The sequence below is a fragment of the Elephas maximus genome, chromosome 6 (assembly GCF_024166365.1).
Source record: "Elephas maximus indicus isolate mEleMax1 chromosome 6, mEleMax1 primary haplotype, whole genome shotgun sequence".
In the NCBI taxonomy this organism is placed as follows: Eukaryota; Metazoa; Chordata; class Mammalia; order Proboscidea; family Elephantidae; genus Elephas; species Elephas maximus.
In genome coordinates this window covers 40,543,501-40,564,712 of record NC_064824.1, presented here as the reverse complement: position 1 = coordinate 40,564,712, position 21,212 = coordinate 40,543,501, and the positions used below count along the sequence as shown (strand labels likewise).

Genomic DNA, 21,212 nt, shown 5'->3' with positions numbered 1-21,212 from the left:
CACGCCTTATCACACCACACATGACATTTTTGTTGCTAATTACGTTAGCTTTTTCCTAATGCTTATTCTCCTTGACCTTTCTGCAGCATTTCACCCTGTGGACTCTCCCCAGCCAATGCTTCCTACCAGCCCTGATACTCCCCTCTCCTACCACCCAATACTTGATCTTTTTGACATTTTTGTCTTCCTTGTTAACTTTGTCACCAACCTTGTCCACCCCCCATCATTTCCTGCTCAGATTATCATGCAGGCTTCCATCTGGTCTCCCAGGCCCCGATCTTTCCCTCCCTTAATCCAGAATGCCAGAGGGACTAATCCTCCAAATATCCATACTTAACCTGGCCTTAAAATCCCTTCTTTTCTATAAGGCCTTACCTCCCTGCTTCATCTCCTTCACTTTCCCCCTAGCTCCTTACATCCAGACACACTTGGCCTTTTTTATAGGCTCATACGCATTACGCTTGACTTCTTTGGGTTTTAGCCTAATTTATTCCCAATCTTCCCATACCCGGCTGCTTCTTTCCTTCAACTCATAGTTTAAATGTTCCTCAGAGAGGCCTAACCTACTCCCCAGACACTCATTTGGACGTCCTCAAGTTTATGTCTTCAGAGCACTTATTAAAACAAACAAACAACAACAACAACAACAAAAAAAAACAGTTGCCGTTGAGTTGATTTCAACTTGGGGCAACCCCATGTGTGTTAGAGTAGAACTGTGCTTCATAGGCTTTTCAATGACTGACTTTTTTGCAAGTAGATTGCCAGGCCTGTCTTCTGAGGCACCTCTGGGTGGACTCAGCAGCCAACCTCTCAGTTAGCAGCTAAGCACATATACCATTTGCACTACCCGGGGACACATTAGCTACTTGGTATTTGTATATTTACTTACTCTTTTCTGTCTCTCCCAAGTGGAATGTAAGCTCCGCGGAAGCAGAAGCTTTGTCTTCTGCTTTACTTCCAGTACCTACAGCAGTGTTTGAAGATCAGTGAATATTGTAAAATGACAAACATTTCCCTACAAACAGCCTTTACATTTCACACAGGTTGTTCTCTCTGGATGTGGAATTTATTCTCCATTGTTTCAGATGCACTGACCTTTTTTTCTCCAATCAAATTATAAACTTCTGAAAGGCAAAGGTCCTTTTCATACTTTTCAAGCGATCTAGGCCTTTTTTTTTTTTAGGCCTAGCAGAGTGCTGCAGCATTTGGTATGTATTTAGCAAACACTTAACTGGTTTATTTCTGAGTGTAACATTATATGCTGCACCACTGAGCACTTTTGCATCAGTAGGGCTGAACCGGAAATAAAAATGGGTCGACCATAAAACACTGGCAGAGGGCCCATGATAGAAGTGAGAGCTTCCCTTCTCACCTTCTAGTGCTATTTGGGTGGGAAACGAAAGTTTTCTGGAGTGAGGATATGATGAAGAGGAGGTTTACCTTGGGAAAATTTCTTGCTTCTTATCTATCAAGCGAGACGCTGTACCTTGTGAGTGCTGAGAATCTTCCAACTCCAAGGTACTAAGATCTATATATACTGTTAGTGGCCCTTGCCATAATTCTAAAGTCATCTTGGACTTCTTGCTGTTCTTTGATCCCCATATTCACTCACTGAACCCAGGTCTTTTTCTCAGTGCCATTCAGATCTAACATTTCTTTTTAATCACACTTGCTTCTTCAGAACCTGATGAGGTTAGTCTACTTGCCTCATCGCCTCCTCCCTCTCACCCCCAAGTACACCCAGAATGATCTCCTATTAGATCAAGTCTTAATACTTCAGCTCAAATTCAGGCCTTCTGTTAATGTTTCAGAGTCCCTGGGTGGTACAAACAATTAGCATGACCGGCTGCTAACCAAAAGATTGACAGTTTGAGTCCACCCAGAGGCTTTTTGGAAGACAGGCCTGGTGAAATAATTCTTCCTCACTCTTGGCATACCTATTTTCTTCTCAGTACCCTTGTTCGAGCAATTTCTTTTATCTTTTTCCTATAAAGCAATCCAAATTCTACATTTTTTTGTCCTTTAAGAAATCTTCCCTTCATTTGCATTGGTGTTTTCCAGCTTAAAATTTGGAATTTACAATTGAATCCTTGATTATCAATGTTGAATTGTTTATCATTTTATGTTTCATATTTTACCTCCCCCAAATGTTGTAATTTTCTTGACAACAGGGACTTCATAATTCTTACAGTCAGGCACAGCTCTTGGCACAGCTTAGGATGACTATGTTTGGTTAGGACATGGACTCCAGAGGCCTGGCCAGAATTGCCTGGATTACACAGATGAACCCTGACCGCCTGAGATGGAAGTTGTGCAACTGGAATCCTTGAAACCAGTAGGACAAAACAGTCTCTGACAGCAAACCTTCCTATCTAATTCCAAGTGTAATTTCATACATCACTCAGACCATGTAGGCACAGCTGCAAAGTCCACGAACTCTGTTGTTAAAAAAACAAAAACCTATTGCTGTCCAGCAATTCCGACTCATAGTGATCCTATAGGACAGAGTAGAACTGCCCCAGAGGGTTCTCCAGGAGTGGGTGGTGAATTTGAACTGCGGGCCTTTTGGTTAGCAGTCAAACACACAACCCCTGCACCACCAGGGCCCCAGCTTTATGTGTTCACTGTAAGTCAGATGCTGGCAGGTATGGGTGACAGGAGGTCTATGTGTGAATCACAACTTTGTTTCCAGTTAACTGGATAATATTAAGCAAGTGATTTACTCTTTCTGGGTTTGAGTTCTTATTCTGTAAAATGAAAAGATTAGATTCCGGGTGGTCTTAAGGACTAGATAATTCACTTAGCAAATTCTGTGATTCTATTTCCAAAACAGTGAAATGGCAGCCATGGTCTTTGGGGTTTTCTCAGGTACTTATTCTGTGCAATAGGGTTTACTAGTTTCCTGTATAGTTAGGAGCCCTCACTTTTAGTTTTTGGCATTTACTCTTTTCTGTTTCCCAATTTGTGTGGCAGTGGATAGGCAGATGGTTATTAGGATTTCAAATGCTTGCAGTGCTGTTGTTCAATTCAACAATGGTTTTAAACTCTGAAGGTCCACATAGAGCCTGGATTTTGTTTAGGATGGAAGAGAAATGATAGTTTTAGCTCTTCAATTTAAGTATAATAGTGTTTACTCACATAACTTAAAACAACTTGTGGCTATAACTCCAAAGGCCTAATCAGTTTTCTTTATTTGGTATGTTCCTTAACTCATTTTACATCACAGTTTAACTCTTCAAAGTTGCAGTTTTAAAAATGAAGTTACCGAATAAACCAGACACCCAGTTATATTTGCATATTTCCCCCTCGGTTGACTCATTTAACCCACAACCTCTTTCCAAATACAGAATCCTTTAATTTAGAGTCACAGAAATTTAAATGTGGAAGGAATGAATTCCTCATTTTACAGGTAAGGAAAGCAACAGATCTAAAAGGTCCTGATTCTCGTTCTACTGACCATGTATTTTATAAAAAAGTTAAAGCGGGGTTTGGTTGTAGGGGGGAAAACACCCAAAATTTGTAAATTGCAAGCCCCAGTAGAAAAATCCATTCCTTGAAATGTAAGTGGTCCAATTAATATATCATTGCATAAAGAAAACATACACGGAACTGGGCAAGCTTTTTTAGTTTTAATTGCTCAAGGTGGCTCCATATAAGTGGGAACGCGAACATGCAATTGTTGAATAACCAAACTGCATCTTAAGTGTGTGGAGTAGCCAGAACTGAAAGAACGTGTAAAATGTAGGTAAAGGAAAGCATGAGGTCAACCAGGAGGAATCGAGAGGAGACGAAAGGGAGGTAAATGAGGACGCACTGGCAAAGCAGGCACCAAGGACGTCCGAGCTGCAGACCAGATAGAGATGGCAGGGAAGGAGCCAGGGACGCACCGGGACCCAGAAGCTCCAGCAGGCCAGGCAGAGGCACGAGAAGGGGAGAGTAGGGGCCGGAGGCAGAGTGAAGGAGGAAGCCAAGAATGACCCAGTGGGCTGAGAAGACAGTCCAAAAGGAAAGAGAAGGTGGCAACGCGAGCTTAGAACAGGACTGGGGCTATGGAAAAAGCGGACTGAAGTGTTGATGACAAAGGGGAAAGAGCGCGTGGGGAGGAAGGAAGCGGCGCGCACTCAGCGTGTAGCGGGCAGGTGGCGAGGAGAGGGGCCGGCCGCCGGGTAAGCCGCCGGGTAGGCGCGGCTCGCGCGAGCGCGGGTGGCCGCTGAGTCAGGGAAGGGGCGCCTTAGCGTCCGAGCTGCGCAGGGGGCGGGGCCTCAAGCGCGCGGGCGGGCCGGGGGCGGGGCCTGCGCCGACGCGCCCCGGGGTCGAGGCAGCAGCGGGCCGGGAGGGGCGGTGGCGGCGGCGGCCGGGGGGGAGGGGCGCGGCGTCAGCGCGTCGCCGGCTGGGCCGCGCCGGTGGCCAGGAAGGAGAGACAAGAAGAAGGAGGAGGAGGAGGAGGAGGTGAGTAGGCTCCGGGCTGGGACCCGCGCGGGCCGGCGGGGAGGCGGGGAGCGGCGCCCCTCCCCTTCCCTCCTCGGCGCCCGCCCCGCGGGGCCGCGCGGCGCGGAGTTCCCAGAGGGGCGGTGGCGGCGGCGGCGGCGGCGAGGGGAGCCGGGGGGTGGGGGGAGGGCGGAGCTGAGGGCCGCGCGGGCGGCGCGTTTTTCGGGCGCACGCGCTGCGCTCCCGAAGATGCCCCCTGCCCCGCGCTTGGAGCGGGGCTCAGAGGTCTCTGCGTTTCATCCCTCCTGCAAGCTGGCCACTTGCTAATTTCATTTTCTCGGTTTTAACCTGTCGTACGTGTCTGCCCGCTTTCCGCGGCCGCGCCTGCCGGCTCCTCGCCGCCGTGGAGTCCGCGCGGCAGGCGAGGGGCGCATGGGCGGTGGGGCGCGTCGCCCTCGGCGCGGGTCGAAAGGAGGCTGGGTCCGCCGGGTTGGCGACAGTAAGCGGAGGGACCTCCTCGCCGATCAGGAGGCTGTCAGGCCGATGGTCCCTCGCGACGCGCTCCCCGGGGCCTTCCTGGAGGAAACCTTTGTGCCTGGCCCCATAGTCGCCCTTACCGACCCCCCAGCCCCACTGTCCGCAGGGGCAGAAGATCTCAATGTGTCCCCTCCAGAAGCATTCGTATGAAGATTCAGCATATACTTATTTTGATCCGGAACCAGGCAGTCCTTATCTGTTTGGCCAGAAGTGTTTTCAGAATTTCAGTTTTGTAAATCCAGCAACGTACCCAACAGCGGAGTTGCAATAATACATTTATTTAACCTATTTTTTTTTTTCACTCTCAGATACAACTTTTGGAGTCTTAGATGTGTACTGCATTAGATTATCTTTGAGATAATTCTTAAATTAGTGCCTTGTGGTAGTGTGATGGGAGGTTCAAAGAGAAGGCTTCACACTTTTTCCTCCACCTGTATCACACTCTGAGATGGAAAACGTAAGTTGATGGTGATTTTCCACACAAGGTGGATTTCAGTATGCAGCCCCCGTGTGCCCTGGCTCACCTTAGTTATTTGGGGATATCCCTGAATTTGGTTTTAAAGCTGAATGTAGTGGTCAGGTAAAGGAGCTGCTGAAAAGAAGTTTAGTATTTTATTGGATTCTATTAACCTGTTTAACCTCAAGCTTTAACCTTGACAGGAGTTTTATGTAGGAACCCACATACTAAGTGCAATATTGGATTTAAATTAGTGTATTCCTGGTCTGAGGTAGAATAGATTCTCCTCAGCTCCCATTTCCTTTTATTATAATTTTCCTTAGTGTTATGTACTGTATTTAATGAAGTCGTTTTAGCATTGAGAGTTGGGGGAGTGCCGTTTGAATCATGAAACTTTCTTTGAGAAAGTTGAAAACAGGGAGTAGGTAAGATCTGAACCATGATATATATGAGATAGGTAGGAGACAGTGAGTTTTATAGCATTACCAATATGAGAAGTTAAGATGGCTTCTTCGGTTTCCAAACCATGTTGAGGTTTATTCTTAATGCACATAGAAGAACCACAGAAGTACAGAATTATCTATTTGTAAATTACTTTAGCAGTGTAATCCAACCCCATTATTTTACAGAGAGACATTAGGAATCAGTTTCTTGAAGAGATTTACCAGGAGCTAAATAGATCTTGTTGACTTAAATTAACTAGACAGTTAATTCAGAACTTCCCAATAGATATTCTTATACCAGAAATTGTGATTATGGCATCTTAAAAAAAGCCATGTAGTTACTAATTTTCTTCCCCTACATTGAGCCTTAGCTTGTGTTTTGGAGTCAGTAGATTAAAAACATACAGATAATTTATAGTCAGAAGGTGTTTACATTCTATTGAAAAATTATTTTCCATCGTCACTTTGAATTTAGTAATTATTTTTCACTTCAAAAATTTTTATTTGCCTTCTTGATTCAGTTAGTCTATGCCAATCCCAGGAGATTGGTATTTCACGAATCTTAGAGTTTATGGCGAATATAACCTTGATATTAATTAGGAAGAGTGGTCCTGTACAAATACAGTAATCTAATTCCAGCTCTTGTCTTAGTAGGCCTCACATGCAGAAGTCCTGAAGTTCTGGGTGCTCAGAAGTCCTGGCTGGGGTAGAGTGAATTATTTGCATCTCTCTGTGTAGGCAGTTTGTAAAACCCTCGAAAGCTGGAACCTTTGTAAGGCGGAAATGCATCAGAGGAGGAAAACTCAAGTATTTTCCACTAAATAGAGAGCAATAGAGAAGTGGTAACTGCACCCTGTCAAGGGCAGAGAACTTGGGAGACTTGGAAGAACAAGGTAGACCCATCAAATTCTGGCACACACAGGTTTCACTGTACTTGTTGGCTTGTGTTGAGTTTCCTTGGTGGGGGCTTCATGAAAGATGGACTGACCACGTCTTACTCATTTTTATATACTCATTGTAGAAGGCGCCCTGGTGACGCAGTGGTTAAGCACTGGGCTGGTACCTGAAAGACTGGTGGCTTAAACTTACCAGCTGCTCCTCAGGAGAAGGTTGTCGCAGTCTGCTACAACAAAGGTTATAGGCCTGGAACCCTATGGGGGCAGTTCTGCTCTGTCCGATAGGGTCACTATGAGAACCAACTCAATGGTAACAGGTTTGGTTGTGTTTTATACCCATTGTCAAATGTAGTGGGTATTCTGTTAATACTTGTGGATTTGTTGGGCTTAATTGAATTTATGAAGATAGCTGACTGCCTAGATGTCATGAATTGTGATATAGTAAATTTGAAATAACTCCTTTCTTTTCTATTGAATCAGATGCTTTGTTACGCTGGATTTCAGTATTGAAAAGAGGTAGCAGGCTTCAAATATATAAGTTTTTTGGGTGAAAAACTTAACATTAAGAATTTTATTATTTAACATATGTTAATCATTGTGAAATTGGGAAAGGACACCCTTATTTAAATTTATTGATAGACCACCTCAGTTAAACTAGAGTAATACAAATTTTCCACTGGAACAAAGTTTGACATCCATGAATTGAATGACCCTCTAATCACTGTAGGCCACATTTTAAAGGCTTGATTTCACTTTATAAGGATGTATTTTTTAGGATATAGATCTTTCTAAGGAACATTACTTTTGGAGTTCAGACTGCTTTGGCAGGCTGTCCTGAAATGATATTTTAAACCGTTTAAGGCTGTATTTGATATGCTATGGTTCATGTTGGTGTTACTTAAAGAAAAGCCAGTGTGTCTTCTTTTTCTCTTAAGCTTATTCTTACCTCCTCTTTCTTTAATAGATTAAAATAGTGTGTTTTGTTTATTTAAAAAAAGATTAGCTGAGGAAAATTTTCAAGCATTTCTTTCGGAAAGTACCACCATTCTGTCTTTTGAATGGTCTTGGCAAGTAATGTTTGGACCTAGCAAGTACAGTGCCAATTCCATAGAGTGATTTCTGTTTAAACACTTAGAGTCATCTTGACAATACCCTTCATACCAAACACATTACCACTGAGTCAGTTCTGACTCGTAGTGACCCTGTAGGACAGAGTAGGACTGCCCCATAGGGTTTCCCAGGAGTGGCTGGTGGATTCAAACTTTGACCTTTTGTTTAGCAGACAAGCTCTTAATAGCCTTCATAGGGAATGCATTTTTGGACTAGATTCATTTTTTTTCCACTGACGCCATTACTGAAAACAATGAACTATATGGTAGACTAAGATGATGTTTGATTTATAGGGAGCAAATTATTTCACATCTATCATTGCTGGTTCTAATGTCAGTCCCAGACTGCTTGGCCTACCCACTGCCAGATCAAAGACTTCTTGTTGGCTCAGTCCCTTCCACTCAGTTCTTGGATTGATGTTTAAGACTAAAAATACACTTAGACCTCCATCTCCTTTTGGCATTTTTCTGTTACCCTGAGCATTTATTGGTCACAGAGATGTGGGGTCTCACCGTACCCTTGGCATGTACTCAGTTTGCCTGTGAGATTTTCACTTTTAAGAAACACTCTTCCCATCAGAAGTTTTGAAATACGTGGCATAAACATCTTAATGTAATGTGTGTGAAATATCTAGAATATTTCAATATAGGTATAGATGAAATTAAGACATAAAATGAGACATTTAGTAAAAATTTATAGGAACGTGTAGTCCTTTTCCCCCATATTTGGTGACATTGTACATAAGTCATTTAAATAATTTGTTTTGAGTGTTTATTTAAAAAAATAAAGAAGCAGTTCCACAACCTTTCTTTTTAGTAGCCCTCTCAAGTATTAAATAGTCCACAGAGTCAGGGTGTTTCTTGTGTGGCTCCTTTTTGTATCCCAGGCCCATTGTGGAAATGGAAGCTTGTCTAGAGCCTGCTTAAGTACCCTGACAGCCAGGCCAGCCCGCCATTTCTCCTCGCCTTAGAGGGCTTAAACCTGTCCTTGTTCATAGGTGTACAGTTGGGATCCTACTGCAACCTGGTCAGAACTCACGGAACCAACTTATTGTGATACAGTCTCTTGGGCTTGCACTACCAGATTGACCCTTTGGATACTGAGGACAGCCTAGCTGAAAGCTGGGTGCTTTGTTATAATTTGAATAATAATAATAATTTTGAATATAATTTTGGTGGTCAACTTTTCATTTGCAGCAGTGATTCTTGGACACCCTGGAATTTTCCAGTCATGAATTATAGGTCTCTTTCCTGCTGTTGTGTTCTCTGCCTTCTTTTTAGCTGAGCCACCTAATTGGTGGTTTTTATCTAATTTCCATGATAGCCAAGTATTTTTAAGTGTTTGATTTTCTAACCTTGTCTTCTCTACCTTGACCAAGTGCTTCTTGTACTTTCCTGTAGTGTATATGTTAATTATTTGTCTTTCCTCCTAGGCTTTGTGTACCCTGAGGGTTGGGACCAAATTTATCATGTTTCTGCTGGTGTCCTCCACACTCAGAACAGTGCCTGGTGCATAGCAGGGCATAGGTAGAGATCGATTAGATATAAGTTCATCCCAACTGTAAGTTCAGTTATCATTGTGGGAAATGAGTGTTCATATAGAAATTTACAATTCATACATGAAGTTTAGACATGTCATTGCCATCGTTAGTGCTAGAGAGTCTATTTTAAATTATAAGCATATATAGAAAAACTAGGTTCATCAGTCTGGTAGGAAAGTTACTTAAGAAGAAAAGGTACATAATTTTCACCACGTTGTTTTATAAGACTGCACATTTCAATTTTTTCCTGAGTTTAATTAATACATATATATTTCTTACATATGGAAGTTTTATGGTACTGTAAAGAAGTGTGTTTAATGGCTGTATTTTTGTTCATTAGTAATTATATACTAAAAAGTAAATTCTCATTAAAAGGCCCTTAAATGCCTGCTCATAAAAAAGAGAGACTTCTTTGATTTTGTTGTCCATACAATCCCAGTTACTGTATTGAGGCAAGTCATCAAACTCTTTAGCAGTCTAAACCTTTAATTTGGTTTCAGAACAGTAGTCATGTATTGAATGCCCAAATTACCAAGTCTTTAACAAGCAGCGCAAACACTGTATTAAAAAGGTAATGACCATAACTTTTCTTGGAGAATTTCTTGTGCTAATTTTTTAAAGAGGACTTTGAACTAAATTTCCTGTAAAGGCCAAAATCTCATACTTTTGATGGTCGTGGAGTATATGTGAATGTTGAGGGAAGGGGGGTGGTGGTAATTTTTGTAGTGGTATTTTTAAGTAGACAGTTTACTAATTATGGTGAGGTAAACACTTTCCAATCCTAAAGGGAAAACTTCAATTATCTGAATGAAATGAGGTACATGAAATTAATCCAGATAAGTGGGGGAATCCTTAGTGTAAATGATGCACGTCAAGGGACATGACCTCAATCTTGACCGCCCCCCTCCCCGCCATATATATCTGTGAGCTGCTTTTACATTACTAGATTGTGACTCTTTTTGGTCATGCTAGAAGCTATTAACAGGAGGAGGTAAAGTTGCTTATAGTTTTTTTTTTTTGCCTTTGCCACAGAAGGAATCCAGAGTGTGGTATCTTGTGGCAAGTATAACTGCTCATGTGTTGCCTGCCCTTTTAGGTGATACACCACAGCCTTCCATTTGTCACCTTCCTGTTGAACATGTACGTGGGAATTCCTTGAGAATATGATTTGTTTGAAATTAAAGCCGTACTCCTCTGTCCAATCTCGAGATGTTTATACTTCCTCAAAGTTGAGTTACAACAAATTAGAAGGGTGAATTGATCTGTCCCCCTTAAGGCTTAATATTAAACGGTCATTTTGCACTGTTTGGTTGTCGTTGTTAGGTGCTGTTGAGTAGGTTCTGATCATAGCAGCCCCACGTACAACAGAACTAAACGTCGCCCAGTCCCGCGCCATCCCCACAATTGCTGCTATGGTAGGCCCTTAAAATAGAAACACGGGGTGTGACCTCTTACCTTTATAGGTCCTAACTTGAAATAGAAATTTTACTGATTCATTGGAGTTTAGGAAAGTTTTAGGAAAATTATTTCTCCTGCCTTCTGCTAGGGTTTGCAGCATTCCTGGGCTCTTGGCATGTGAAAGCTATTGTGTAATCTGTAGATAGCCTGTGTAGCTGTGATGACATTTTCCTCTAGGCTCTTTTTTTGTTGTTAAAGGAGACAAGCTTGTCTCCGTCACAGAGACAGAGAGATGTGTGCTGTCTGACACCTTTATAAGTGAGTTTTATTTCTTTCTTTAACATTTCTATAGATGCTTGTGAAGCACAGTTATACTCTGACACACTGGGGTCGCCATGAGTCAGAATCAACCTGATGCAAATGGTATATGTATGGTATATAGATGCCTTGCTTAAACCCCTGAGGACATAGCTATTTTCAGCTTTCACCAGTTTCTTTTTCATCTCTTGGCCTTTAAGATACAAGATGATTCATATCTTGATTGGTTTCTACCAACAAACTTGGTACCCAGACCTTTTGAGCAGTTCTAGGACATTTACTGCCTTTGTAAATATGTGCACACAGAGTGATTGAAAGAGGTTGGGCTTCATGGTCACTCTGAACCGATTTTTGGCTCTGCCATCTATGAACAAAGCAGATTGGACTGTTGTGACCCATAGGGTTTTCACTGACAGATCTTTGGAAGTAGATTGCAGGGCCTTTCTAGTCCTTCTCAGTTTGGAAAGCTCTGCTGAAACCTATTCAGCATCATAGCAACATGCAAACCTCCACTGACATATGGGTGGTGGCTGCACATGAGGTGCATTAGATGGGAATTGAACCTGGGTCTCCCTCATGGAAGGCAAGAATTCTACCAGTGAACCTAACTCGAAGGCAGCTAACAGCAGCAGCGACAATTTATGAACAGCATGCCTTTGGGGGAAGTTAGTAACTTACCCTGAGTTTCAGTTTCTGTATCTCGAAGGAAATTTGAGAGATACTATCATCTCTATGATAATATGACCTGGGAGTGTTTTTTGTTAAGGTAATCTTAGGCACATTGATTTATCGTCATACGCAGCATTTAATAATGTGTATTAATGCTCTGTCTACCTAGACCATACACTATTTTAAAAAGAAGGAAGTTTTGTTCCTTTTGACAACAGAGGTAAGACTCTTGTAACCATCAGTCTGTTTATATACAAATGATGTACACTGATGTGTGAAAAGGGCAGTGTACTCTCTGGAGTCAGATAGACTTAGCTTTGTATGCAGATGACCCAGCACTTGGCAACTGGGCAACCTAGGGCAGGGTACTTTACTTTTTTGAGCAGTATTTTAATCTGTAAAATGGGTAATTAAGATGTAACCAGATACTGTTGAGTCGATTCCAACTCCTGACAACATCTTCAGTGTCAAGAGAAGAGCTGTGGATTTTCATTGGCTGATTTTCCAGAAGTAGATTGGCAGGTCTTTCTTCTGAGGTTCCTCTGGGTGGACTCGAACCTCCAAACTGTTATTTAGCAGCCAAGTGCGTTAACCATGTGCACCACCCTGTTCACATCCACCAGATGCTCCTTGGAAGCTCTCTGGGGTAGCTCTGCTCAGTCCTATAGGGTTGCTATGAGTCGGAATTGACTCTACGGTGACAAGGTTTTTTTTTGGGTTTGGGACTCCAATAAAAGTATAACCCATTGCGGTCGAGTCAGTTCAGACTCATAGTGACCCTATAGGACAGAGTAGAACTGCCCCATAGTGTTCCCAAGGGACGGCTGGTGGATTTGAACTGCTGACCTTTTGGTTAGCAGCAAAAGCTGCTAACTGCTATGCCACCAAGGCTCCAAATAAACGTATAAAAAGTAATAAAATAAAAAACCAACAAACCAGTTGCCATTGAGCCAATTCCGACTCATGGTGTACTCACATGTTGCAGAGTAGAATTGTGGTCCTTAGCGTTTTTCATGGCCGTGACCATTCAGAAGCAGATTTCCAGGCTTTTCTTCTTAGATACCTTTGGGTGGGTTTGAACTGCCCACCGTTTTGTTAGTACTGCATGCTTAACCATTTATGCTACCCAGGGACACCTCAGGAAAAAAAAAAAAAGGATTATTTAAAGGTGGTTATGAAAACCCAACAGGTAAGGTATGCAGTACTTGCAACCAGTAAATATTGTTTGTAACCTTGGGTGAGTTCAACCTCTTTCCACCTCAGGTTTCCACATCTGTAGCATAAGTAGAATAACAGCTTTTTAATAGAGTTATTAAGGACCTTGGTAGTGCAGTGGTTAAAGTGCATGGCTGCTAACCAGAAGGTCAGTGTTTCGAATCCACTGGCCACTCTGCGAGAGAAAGATGTAGCAGTCCACTTCAGTAAAGATTTACAGCCTTGGAAACCCTATGGAGTGGTTCTGCTTTGTCCTGTAGGGTCACTGTAAGTCAGAAATGACTTCATGACAGTGGGTTTGGTTGTGTTTAACAGAGTTATTACGAAGGTTTAGTGAGATAATATGTGTAAGTGCTCATTAGAAATTGTTATCGTTACTTATGTTATTATTAATTAATTTTCAGAACAAATTAGGTACATTCTGAGTTAAAGAATTCATGCAGATGTTTAATATATTGGGGGATATTTACTCAGAATTTTGGGATGTAAACTTATTCGTAGCTTCCAGTGTTTTCTTAAGACAACAGTTCTCAAATTGTTTGGGATTTCCTGAGCCTGTCCAGGAGGTCTGTAAAGTTAAAACTATTTTAATAGTAATACCATTTGCCTTTTTTGCTACTTTGACATTTGCCCTGCTAGTGTAAAAGCAGTGGTGGGTAAAATTGTGGGCATCTTAGTAGGTATTATATGCCAGTAACAGTGAACTGTATTAGTAATCATTGTATTCTTCACTGTCATGTATTTGCAGTAAAAAACAAAATGCCAGTTTATTTGAGAATGTCCTTGATGAAGCAGTAAAAATTATTAATTTTATGAAATACCAACATTTGAGTACGCTTTGTTTTGATATTCTGTGTAATGAAATGGGAAATACACAGTTCTGCTACATATCTAGAGTATATTCGTTGTCTTGGGAAAAATCTTTATGTGATTGTCCAAGTTGCGAGCTGAACTAGCCACATTTTTCTTGAACATCATTTTACTTGAAGAAGTGACTACCAGACAAAGTATGTTTATTCAGATTAGCTATTTGGCAGACATTTTCTTGAAAATGAGCAAATTGAGCCTGTCCCTTCAAGGAAAACAATTGACAGTATTTGTAGCCAACAATGAAGTTTAGAATAGCTATCTAATTCAATGAACGGTATTTTCAAAGTGACCAATGTTAGAAAATTATGCGTGAAAAGATCCTTTCAAAGAGCGAGTAACTGCAAAAACTTGATAGGGTTTTAGGTTCCATAAATTCTCCTTGTGAAGTTTTGGTGTGGTATCAAAGAAGAATACTTAACTTTGTGAAAAGGCTATTGGTAGTAACATATTTCTCTTTTTTTTCTCACTGCGTATTTCTGTGAGGTACTATTTATTTTCATACAGTTCAGTCAAAACAACATACTAAAGTAGATTGAATGTAGAAGCAGATAATGAGACTAGCTCTGCTCTTGAGCTAGACATGGAAGAAATTTGTAAACATTGTAGATCAGTATCATTTTTCTAAGTTTTGCTTGTTTTGAAAAGTAACTTTCCTTCATAAAAATATGTTATCTTACTAAATATATTAGCTTATATAATTAAACATACTAAATGAATTAGTAAATGCTTAAAATTTTTCTCTTAAAAAGTATTTAAAAAATGCTTTAAGAAAAAGAGGTTAGATTCATCAAATGGGTCAAGTTTTAAAGTTCTAATATTATCAGTATTCCTTTGGCATATGGAAACCCTGGTGGCGTAGTGGTTAAGTGCTACGGCCGCTAACCAAAGGTTCGGCAGTTCAGATCCGCCAGGTGCTCCTTGGAAACTCTGGGGGAGTTCTACCCTGTTCTGTGGGGTCGCTATGAGTCAGTACTGACTTGACGGCACTGGGTTTGGTTTGTTTTTTTTTCGGTTTGGCATATGTATTACATGCCTCTAGTCCTTTTCCTGATTGGAAGGGTGTGTCAGTGGACTTTCATGTCATTCTCCAAATGGGCAGAGGGCTCTTGTATGTGTTTTTAAAGAAGATATTAGTTTTTATTTAAGATTGATGCTACCTACATGGTTGCTACCCAAAATTGAGGTATGGCTAATTGGATATTCCAGTAAGCTTACCCATGCTTGATACCACTCTTTCGGCTGTGAGCTCTGAATGCAGTTTTTGGAGCTGTAAACCATGGCAAACTACCTCATGGTTGTAGTGAAACTCACTTGTTGAAACTGAACTGCTGTTTTCTCTGAAGTCCTTATACCAGGATTATCTGTCTGCTGTAATGGCCTGCCTGACTTTCCACAGCAGTTTTCCAGTATAATCAGTCCACAACTTATGAATAGGTTATGTTCTGGATGTGTTTGTGAATTGTTGTTTGTGACAATATAATGTGTATTGCAGATGAGTTCTGTAGTGCCATTAGTAGTGTGGGCATTATAACCTCATTGTGGCCTATTAAAATCTTTCTGTGGGAAATTGGGTGGGAAATTACGTTCTGACTTCTTGAAGTCCAGCCAAAGAAGCTTCTTTCTCCATTGCATTCTAACAGTGGCAGTGAGTCCCCCTTTCCCCCTTACCTTCCCCTTTAATAGGAGCAAGAGAGCCCTGAGCCCAATATATTCTGAAGCAAAGTTCAAGAAACAGGTATCTTGGGTACCTTAGGAGTAGGTGGAGGGTAGTATAGATGAAACAGGTGTACAAACGTTGGGCTAAGTAGCAGTGGTGGAGGGAAAAAGGGGAGGGAATGTTCTGGATGTTGCTTGGGGGTGATATATTCTTTTTTGGGGACAATTACTGAAAAATAAAAGATACCAATAGTTGTGTCCTAAGTTGGGAAATCCATCTATAAGAAGTTGTATTTTGCTGTGCTCTTAAGTTTGGCTATTGTAAGAACTAAATTCCAACATCAGAATGACAGGACTATTGGGAAGGTTGAACTCAGATTCATATGCTAGAGGTTTGAATGTAAAAGGCAAATGATGAACTCCAGGTGTAGTTATGATCAGGAGAGTGTTGGGTTATGCAAGGGACTCAAAACATTCAAAATACAGGGTGACTCTTGGAGCAGGGACAGCCATAGAATGCTGCGATTTAGCCTACTGCCCTGGGGCCTCTGTCAGGAAATCTAGATTTTGGTACTGGTAACCAATACAGGAATTTCATTATGGAGAATGGCTAATCTAAAGCAGAAATCCAGAACCAGGAGAACTTGGGGAACCAGTAGAGGCCAGTGTAAGTGAAGTGGAATTTGACATGAGGCTGAGCTTTGTCCTCTTCCTACCCAAGGGCAGTACAGACCCCTTGGACTAAGCCAAAGGTGGGGCAAGAGGGAAAACAAAGTGACTATGGGTGGCCTAGAGTGACTAGCCTGGCCCAGCAAATACTTGTTAAATGAATGAATGGATGGATGGAAGTGAGGCAGGGGAACAAATGGATCATTACAGTCTTCCCACTCAGGTTCTTCATCCTGCAGATACTAGGTGTCATGTTGTCTACCCACCAAAAAAAAAATAGTCTAGGGGATTTTCTGTAAAGGACCAGATAGTAAATATTTTAGGCTTTATGGGTCAAGTGGTCTCGGTAGTACGTATTGAAGTCTGCGGTTGTAGTGTGAAACAGCCATAAAACCAAAACCAAACCCGCTGCCGTCCAGTCGATTCCGACTCATAGCAACCCTATAGGGCAGAGTAGAACTGCCCCATAGAGTTTCCAAGGAGTGCCTGGCAGTTTGGAACTGCTGACCTTTTGTTTAGCAGCCGTAGCACTTAACCACTATGCCACCAGGGTTTCCGAAACAGTCATAGACAACGCACACATAAATGCTTGAGTGTGGCTTTGTTCCAATAAAACTTTATTTATGGACACAAATTTGAATTCCATATCATTTTCATATGTCACAAAATATTCTTAAAAATTTTTTTGTCAAGCGCTTAAAAAGTAAAAAATCATTCTTAAGACCGTGGGCTGCATAAGAACAGGCAGTGGCTCTAGTTTGCTGACCCCTGTTTTAGTCAAATGACTATCAGTTATGATGCTAGTTTGCTGACCCCTGTTTTAGTCAAATGACTTTCAGTTATGATGCAGAAAGCTTAGCAGTACTGAAATAGATATTCTCTAGGACGATGCTGTTGGTGACACTGTCTTGTTTTATAGGTGACACTGATGATAAAAATCCATTCAAGAATTTAGATGTGACATCTGCAGCAGGTTCAAATCTCAGCTGTAAGACAGACTGGATACTTCATAAGGATTTTCGTCTATTATGCACAGAGAGCCAAAATCCGTTACTGAAATTGTCTGGGTGAGCTGCCTGCTGGGTCCAGTGATGCACTAGTAGACAAAGAAGTTGAAAAAGAAGGCTGGCATATTCTTTGGATGACTGGCAGAGTGTGACACCAATATGGCATCAAGCCCTACTGTGATTCCAAGGACTTCACGATTAAATCAAAACAACTTTTTTTTTGGTGGTGGTGGGTTGAAATGAATTTGAACTTGGGGAATGTTTAATGTATTTTTATTCCATGATCGTATATGGTAATTGCATTGGTAATCAAACTTGAAAGATCCTCTTTTTACGAAGCTTAGTTGTCACCTTTTAGTATTGGCTTCTCTTACTCTAAAGGACATACAATAAAGAAAAAATCTGTGTACTAAAAAAGTTAATTTAAGGACTATGATTTTCACATGGAAGTCTTTGTTTTAGTGATTCTTGAAATTGAGTGCTCCACTAGAGTATTTAAAATGGGCCTAGAGCAAAAAACTCCCATACCCAGAATTTTCTAGAGTAGGATCGTGAACTCGATAGTAAGTAGAAAATCATTGCACAGTATTAATGTACACAGAACAGTTGAATTCATAAATTAATATGTTCAGATCTATTAACTGAATTTACTGAAGAATGATTTAGCAAGCAACTATGAATTGGAAATAAACCTATATGTTTTCTAGAACTGTTGAATTACCACAAAACTGGAACATAAAAGTATTCTCTGAACCAAATCAATATTTTATCTGGTTAGAGTCCCGCCTTTGGGTATATATCTGTATTTACACCAGTAATAGAGGATTTGAAAATAGTGTTGTGTGGATTCTTTCAAAGTTGAATCCCCCTTCCTTTTTTTTTCTTCAGTGAATCTTAAGCAGTTTTTTCATCTTAGCATTCAACAAAAACTCTAGCAGCCCAGGATATAGAACAGATTACATGTTACATAGCTCATGCAACTCATCTACAAACAGAAGACTCATGACTTACCTTGAAATATTTATTCAGGGCGTATACTTTTCAATTTGTCAGCGTGCCACTGCCACTACTGCATGTTTTTGGTCAGAGTGCAGTGCAGCTAGCATAGCCATCCTGCCAGGGAAAAGGTCTGTGGGTTGCTGGATAGTGGAAGTCACACACGTCTAATTTCCAAGTCAGATGAGAGATCAGAATCATGCGATAACTTTATGTGGAATTGATTTCATTTCATGGTTTTTAAGCTGTTTTTTCACCGAAGCAGCGCCTGTAACGGAAAGACAGGTGTGTGGTAGCATTTGAATGCTTTCAGCTGTTCTGGACCTGGAGTGAAAGGGCTGTTCTTACAGATGTTTAGATCTTAGGGTTCAGGAATTCTGAAATAAAATACCCTGTTATTTATTTAATGTGCCGCAATCTAACTGTCCTGTGAATTGGATTTGGGATTATTGTGGTTAATATTTGGAAAACTTTGCCATTTTAAAATATGAGGCACTTCAGGAAGGACCAACACTGTGTGTTTGTAAATAAGACAGCAAACACCTTTCTACCTTACAGGTAAGATATCTTTAATAAGAAACGCGTGGATGTGACATCAGTAGCACATTAAATCAGGAAATCCTTTATGACCTTCTGGAAATCTTCCATAAAGGGGGGGAGACAATAAATAGAACACTTTGTAGATTGCAGTTATTTTGTTCCTTTTAAGTAAATCTTTTTCAGAATATAGTGTATACAGAAGAGTGCATAAGTATCGCTTGGTAGATTGCGGTTATTTTTAATTCACCTGTCCATATTGAAATCGGAATATGTCTCATAAAATTGAGTACTAGAAAGTAGTTCATTGCAGGATACTGCTGTTTAATTGAATTTTGGAACACAATTGCAAAAAAGGCCTCTGTGTTAATCTTTTAAATATTCCTTGAACCATTAACTGATTTGTTGAGTATAATCAAGAAGATCCAGCTGTTTAAAATTTTTGTTGTTGTAAGGTGCTGTTGAGTCAGTCCTGATTCATAGTGACCCCATGTACAACAGAAAGAAACACTGCCTAGTTTTGTGCCATCCTCACAAATGTTGCTATGTTTGAGCCCATTGTTGCAGCCACTGTGTCAGTCTGTCTCGTTTAGAGTCTTCCCCTTTTTCACCGACCATCTACTTCATGAAGCATGACGTCCTTCTCAGGGACTGGTCCTGCCTGATAATATGCCCAGAGTACATGAGACAAAGTCTCCCCGTCCACACTTCTAAGGAGCATTCTGACCGTACTTCAAGACCGATTTGTTCATTTTTCTGGCAGTCCATGGTATATTCTGTATTCTTTGCCAGCACCATAATTCAAAGGTATCAGTTCTTCTTCAGTCTTCCTTATTCATTGTCCGGCTTTGCGTGCATATGAGGTGATTCAAAATACCTTGGCTTGAATCAGGTGCACCTTAGTCTTCAAGGTGACATCTTTGCTTTTAACACTGAAAAAGAGGTCTTTTGCAGCAGATTGGCCTAATGCAATATGTCGTTTGGTTTTTTTTCTGGTACTTCACTGAGCATTGGTTGTGGATCCAAGTAAAATGAAATCCTGGACAGCTTCAGTCTTTTCTCTGTTTATCGTTATGTTGTTTATTGGTCCAGTTGTGAGGATTTTTGTTTTGTTTGTGTTAAATTGTAATCCATACTGAAGGCCGTAGTCATCAGTAAATGCTTCAAGTCCTCCTTGCTTTCAGCAAGCGAGGTTGTGTCATCTGCATAATGCAGGTTGTTAATGAGTCTTCCTCCAATCCTGATGCTGTGTTCTTCTTCGTTTAGTTCAGTTTTCTTGGATTATTTGCTCAGCATACATATTGAATAAGTATGGTAAAAGAATAGAACCCTGACACACAACCCTTTCTGATTTTAAACCACACAGTATCCCCTTGTTCCATTTGAACAGCTGCCTCTTGGTCTGTGTACGGATTCCCTATGAGCACAATTAAGTGTTCTGGAATTCCCGTTCTTTGCAATGTTATCCATAATTTGTTATGATCTACACAGTCAAAGCCTTTCCGTAGTCAGTAAAACACAGGTAAACACCTTTCTGGTATTTTCTGCTTTCAGCCAGGGTCCATCTAACGTTAGCAGTGATATCCCTTGATCCACATCCTCTTCTGAATCCTACTTGGATTTCCGGCAGTTCCCTGTTAATGTACTGTTGCAGCCATTTTTGAATGATCTTCAGTATAATTTTACTTGTATGTGATATTAATGATATTGTTCAATAATATCTGCATTCCGTTGGATCATATTTCTTTGGAATGGGCACAAGTCATGGATCTCTTCCAGTTAGTTGGCCAGGTAGTTGTCTTCCAAATTTCATGACATAGATGAATGAGTGCTTTCAGTGTTAGATCCGTTTGATGAAACATCTCGGTATTCTCTCAATTCCTGGAGCCTTGTTTTTCACGAATACCTTCAGTGCAGCTTGGAGTTCTGCCTTCAGTACTGTCAGTTCTTGATCATATGCTACCTCTTGGAATGGTTGAACATCGACTAATTCTTTTTGGTACTGTGACTGTGTATTCCTTCTATTTTTTTTTGATACTTCCTGCATCATTCAGTTTTTTGCCAGTAGAATCCTTCAGAAATGCAACAGAAGGCTTGGAGTTTTTCTTCAATTCTTTCAGCTTGAGAAATGCTGAATGTGTTCTTCCCTTTTCATTTTCTAACTCCAGGTTTTTGCACATTTTATTATAATTCTTTGTCTTTTTGAGCTGCTCTTTGAGATCTTCTGTTCAGCTCTTTTACTTCATCATGTCTTCCTTTGGCTTTAGCTACTCTACATTCTAAGATCTTACAGTAAGAAGTGAAGATGGTGAGTCCTAAAGTCAGTGGCTCATTTTGTGCAGAGGCCTTTCTGTCAAAGTGATTGTTAAATGAAGAAATTAAAAGGTAACCTGAAAATACAGCATACATTATGTGAAGATGTTAAGATTTTAACAGAAATGACTTTACACTCTGGATGGTGCTGCA

General features: G+C 40.9%; 1 protein-coding gene across 12 annotated transcripts in view; it reads left to right on the top strand.

Moving 5' to 3' along the window:
* Window positions 1–4,142: 4,142 nt before the first annotated feature.
* Window positions 4,143–21,212, top strand: part of GTDC1 (glycosyltransferase like domain containing 1) — a 513,355-nt gene continuing 496,285 nt past the window's right edge. For 2 of the 12 annotated variants that reach the window (XM_049887146.1, XM_049887139.1), the window contains exon 1: window positions 4,143–4,166. Coding sequence is in view for 4 of the 12 variants with exons in the window: in XM_049887133.1 (XP_049743090.1) it covers window positions 17,235–17,273 (39 nt within the window). In the remaining 8 variants the exon portion in view is untranslated. Of the gene's footprint in view, window positions 4,167–4,363; window positions 4,450–4,627; window positions 17,274–21,212 lie in introns of those variants that run through there. The other 10 variants (XM_049887140.1, XM_049887134.1, XM_049887130.1 and 7 more) reach the window with 8 other exon arrangements.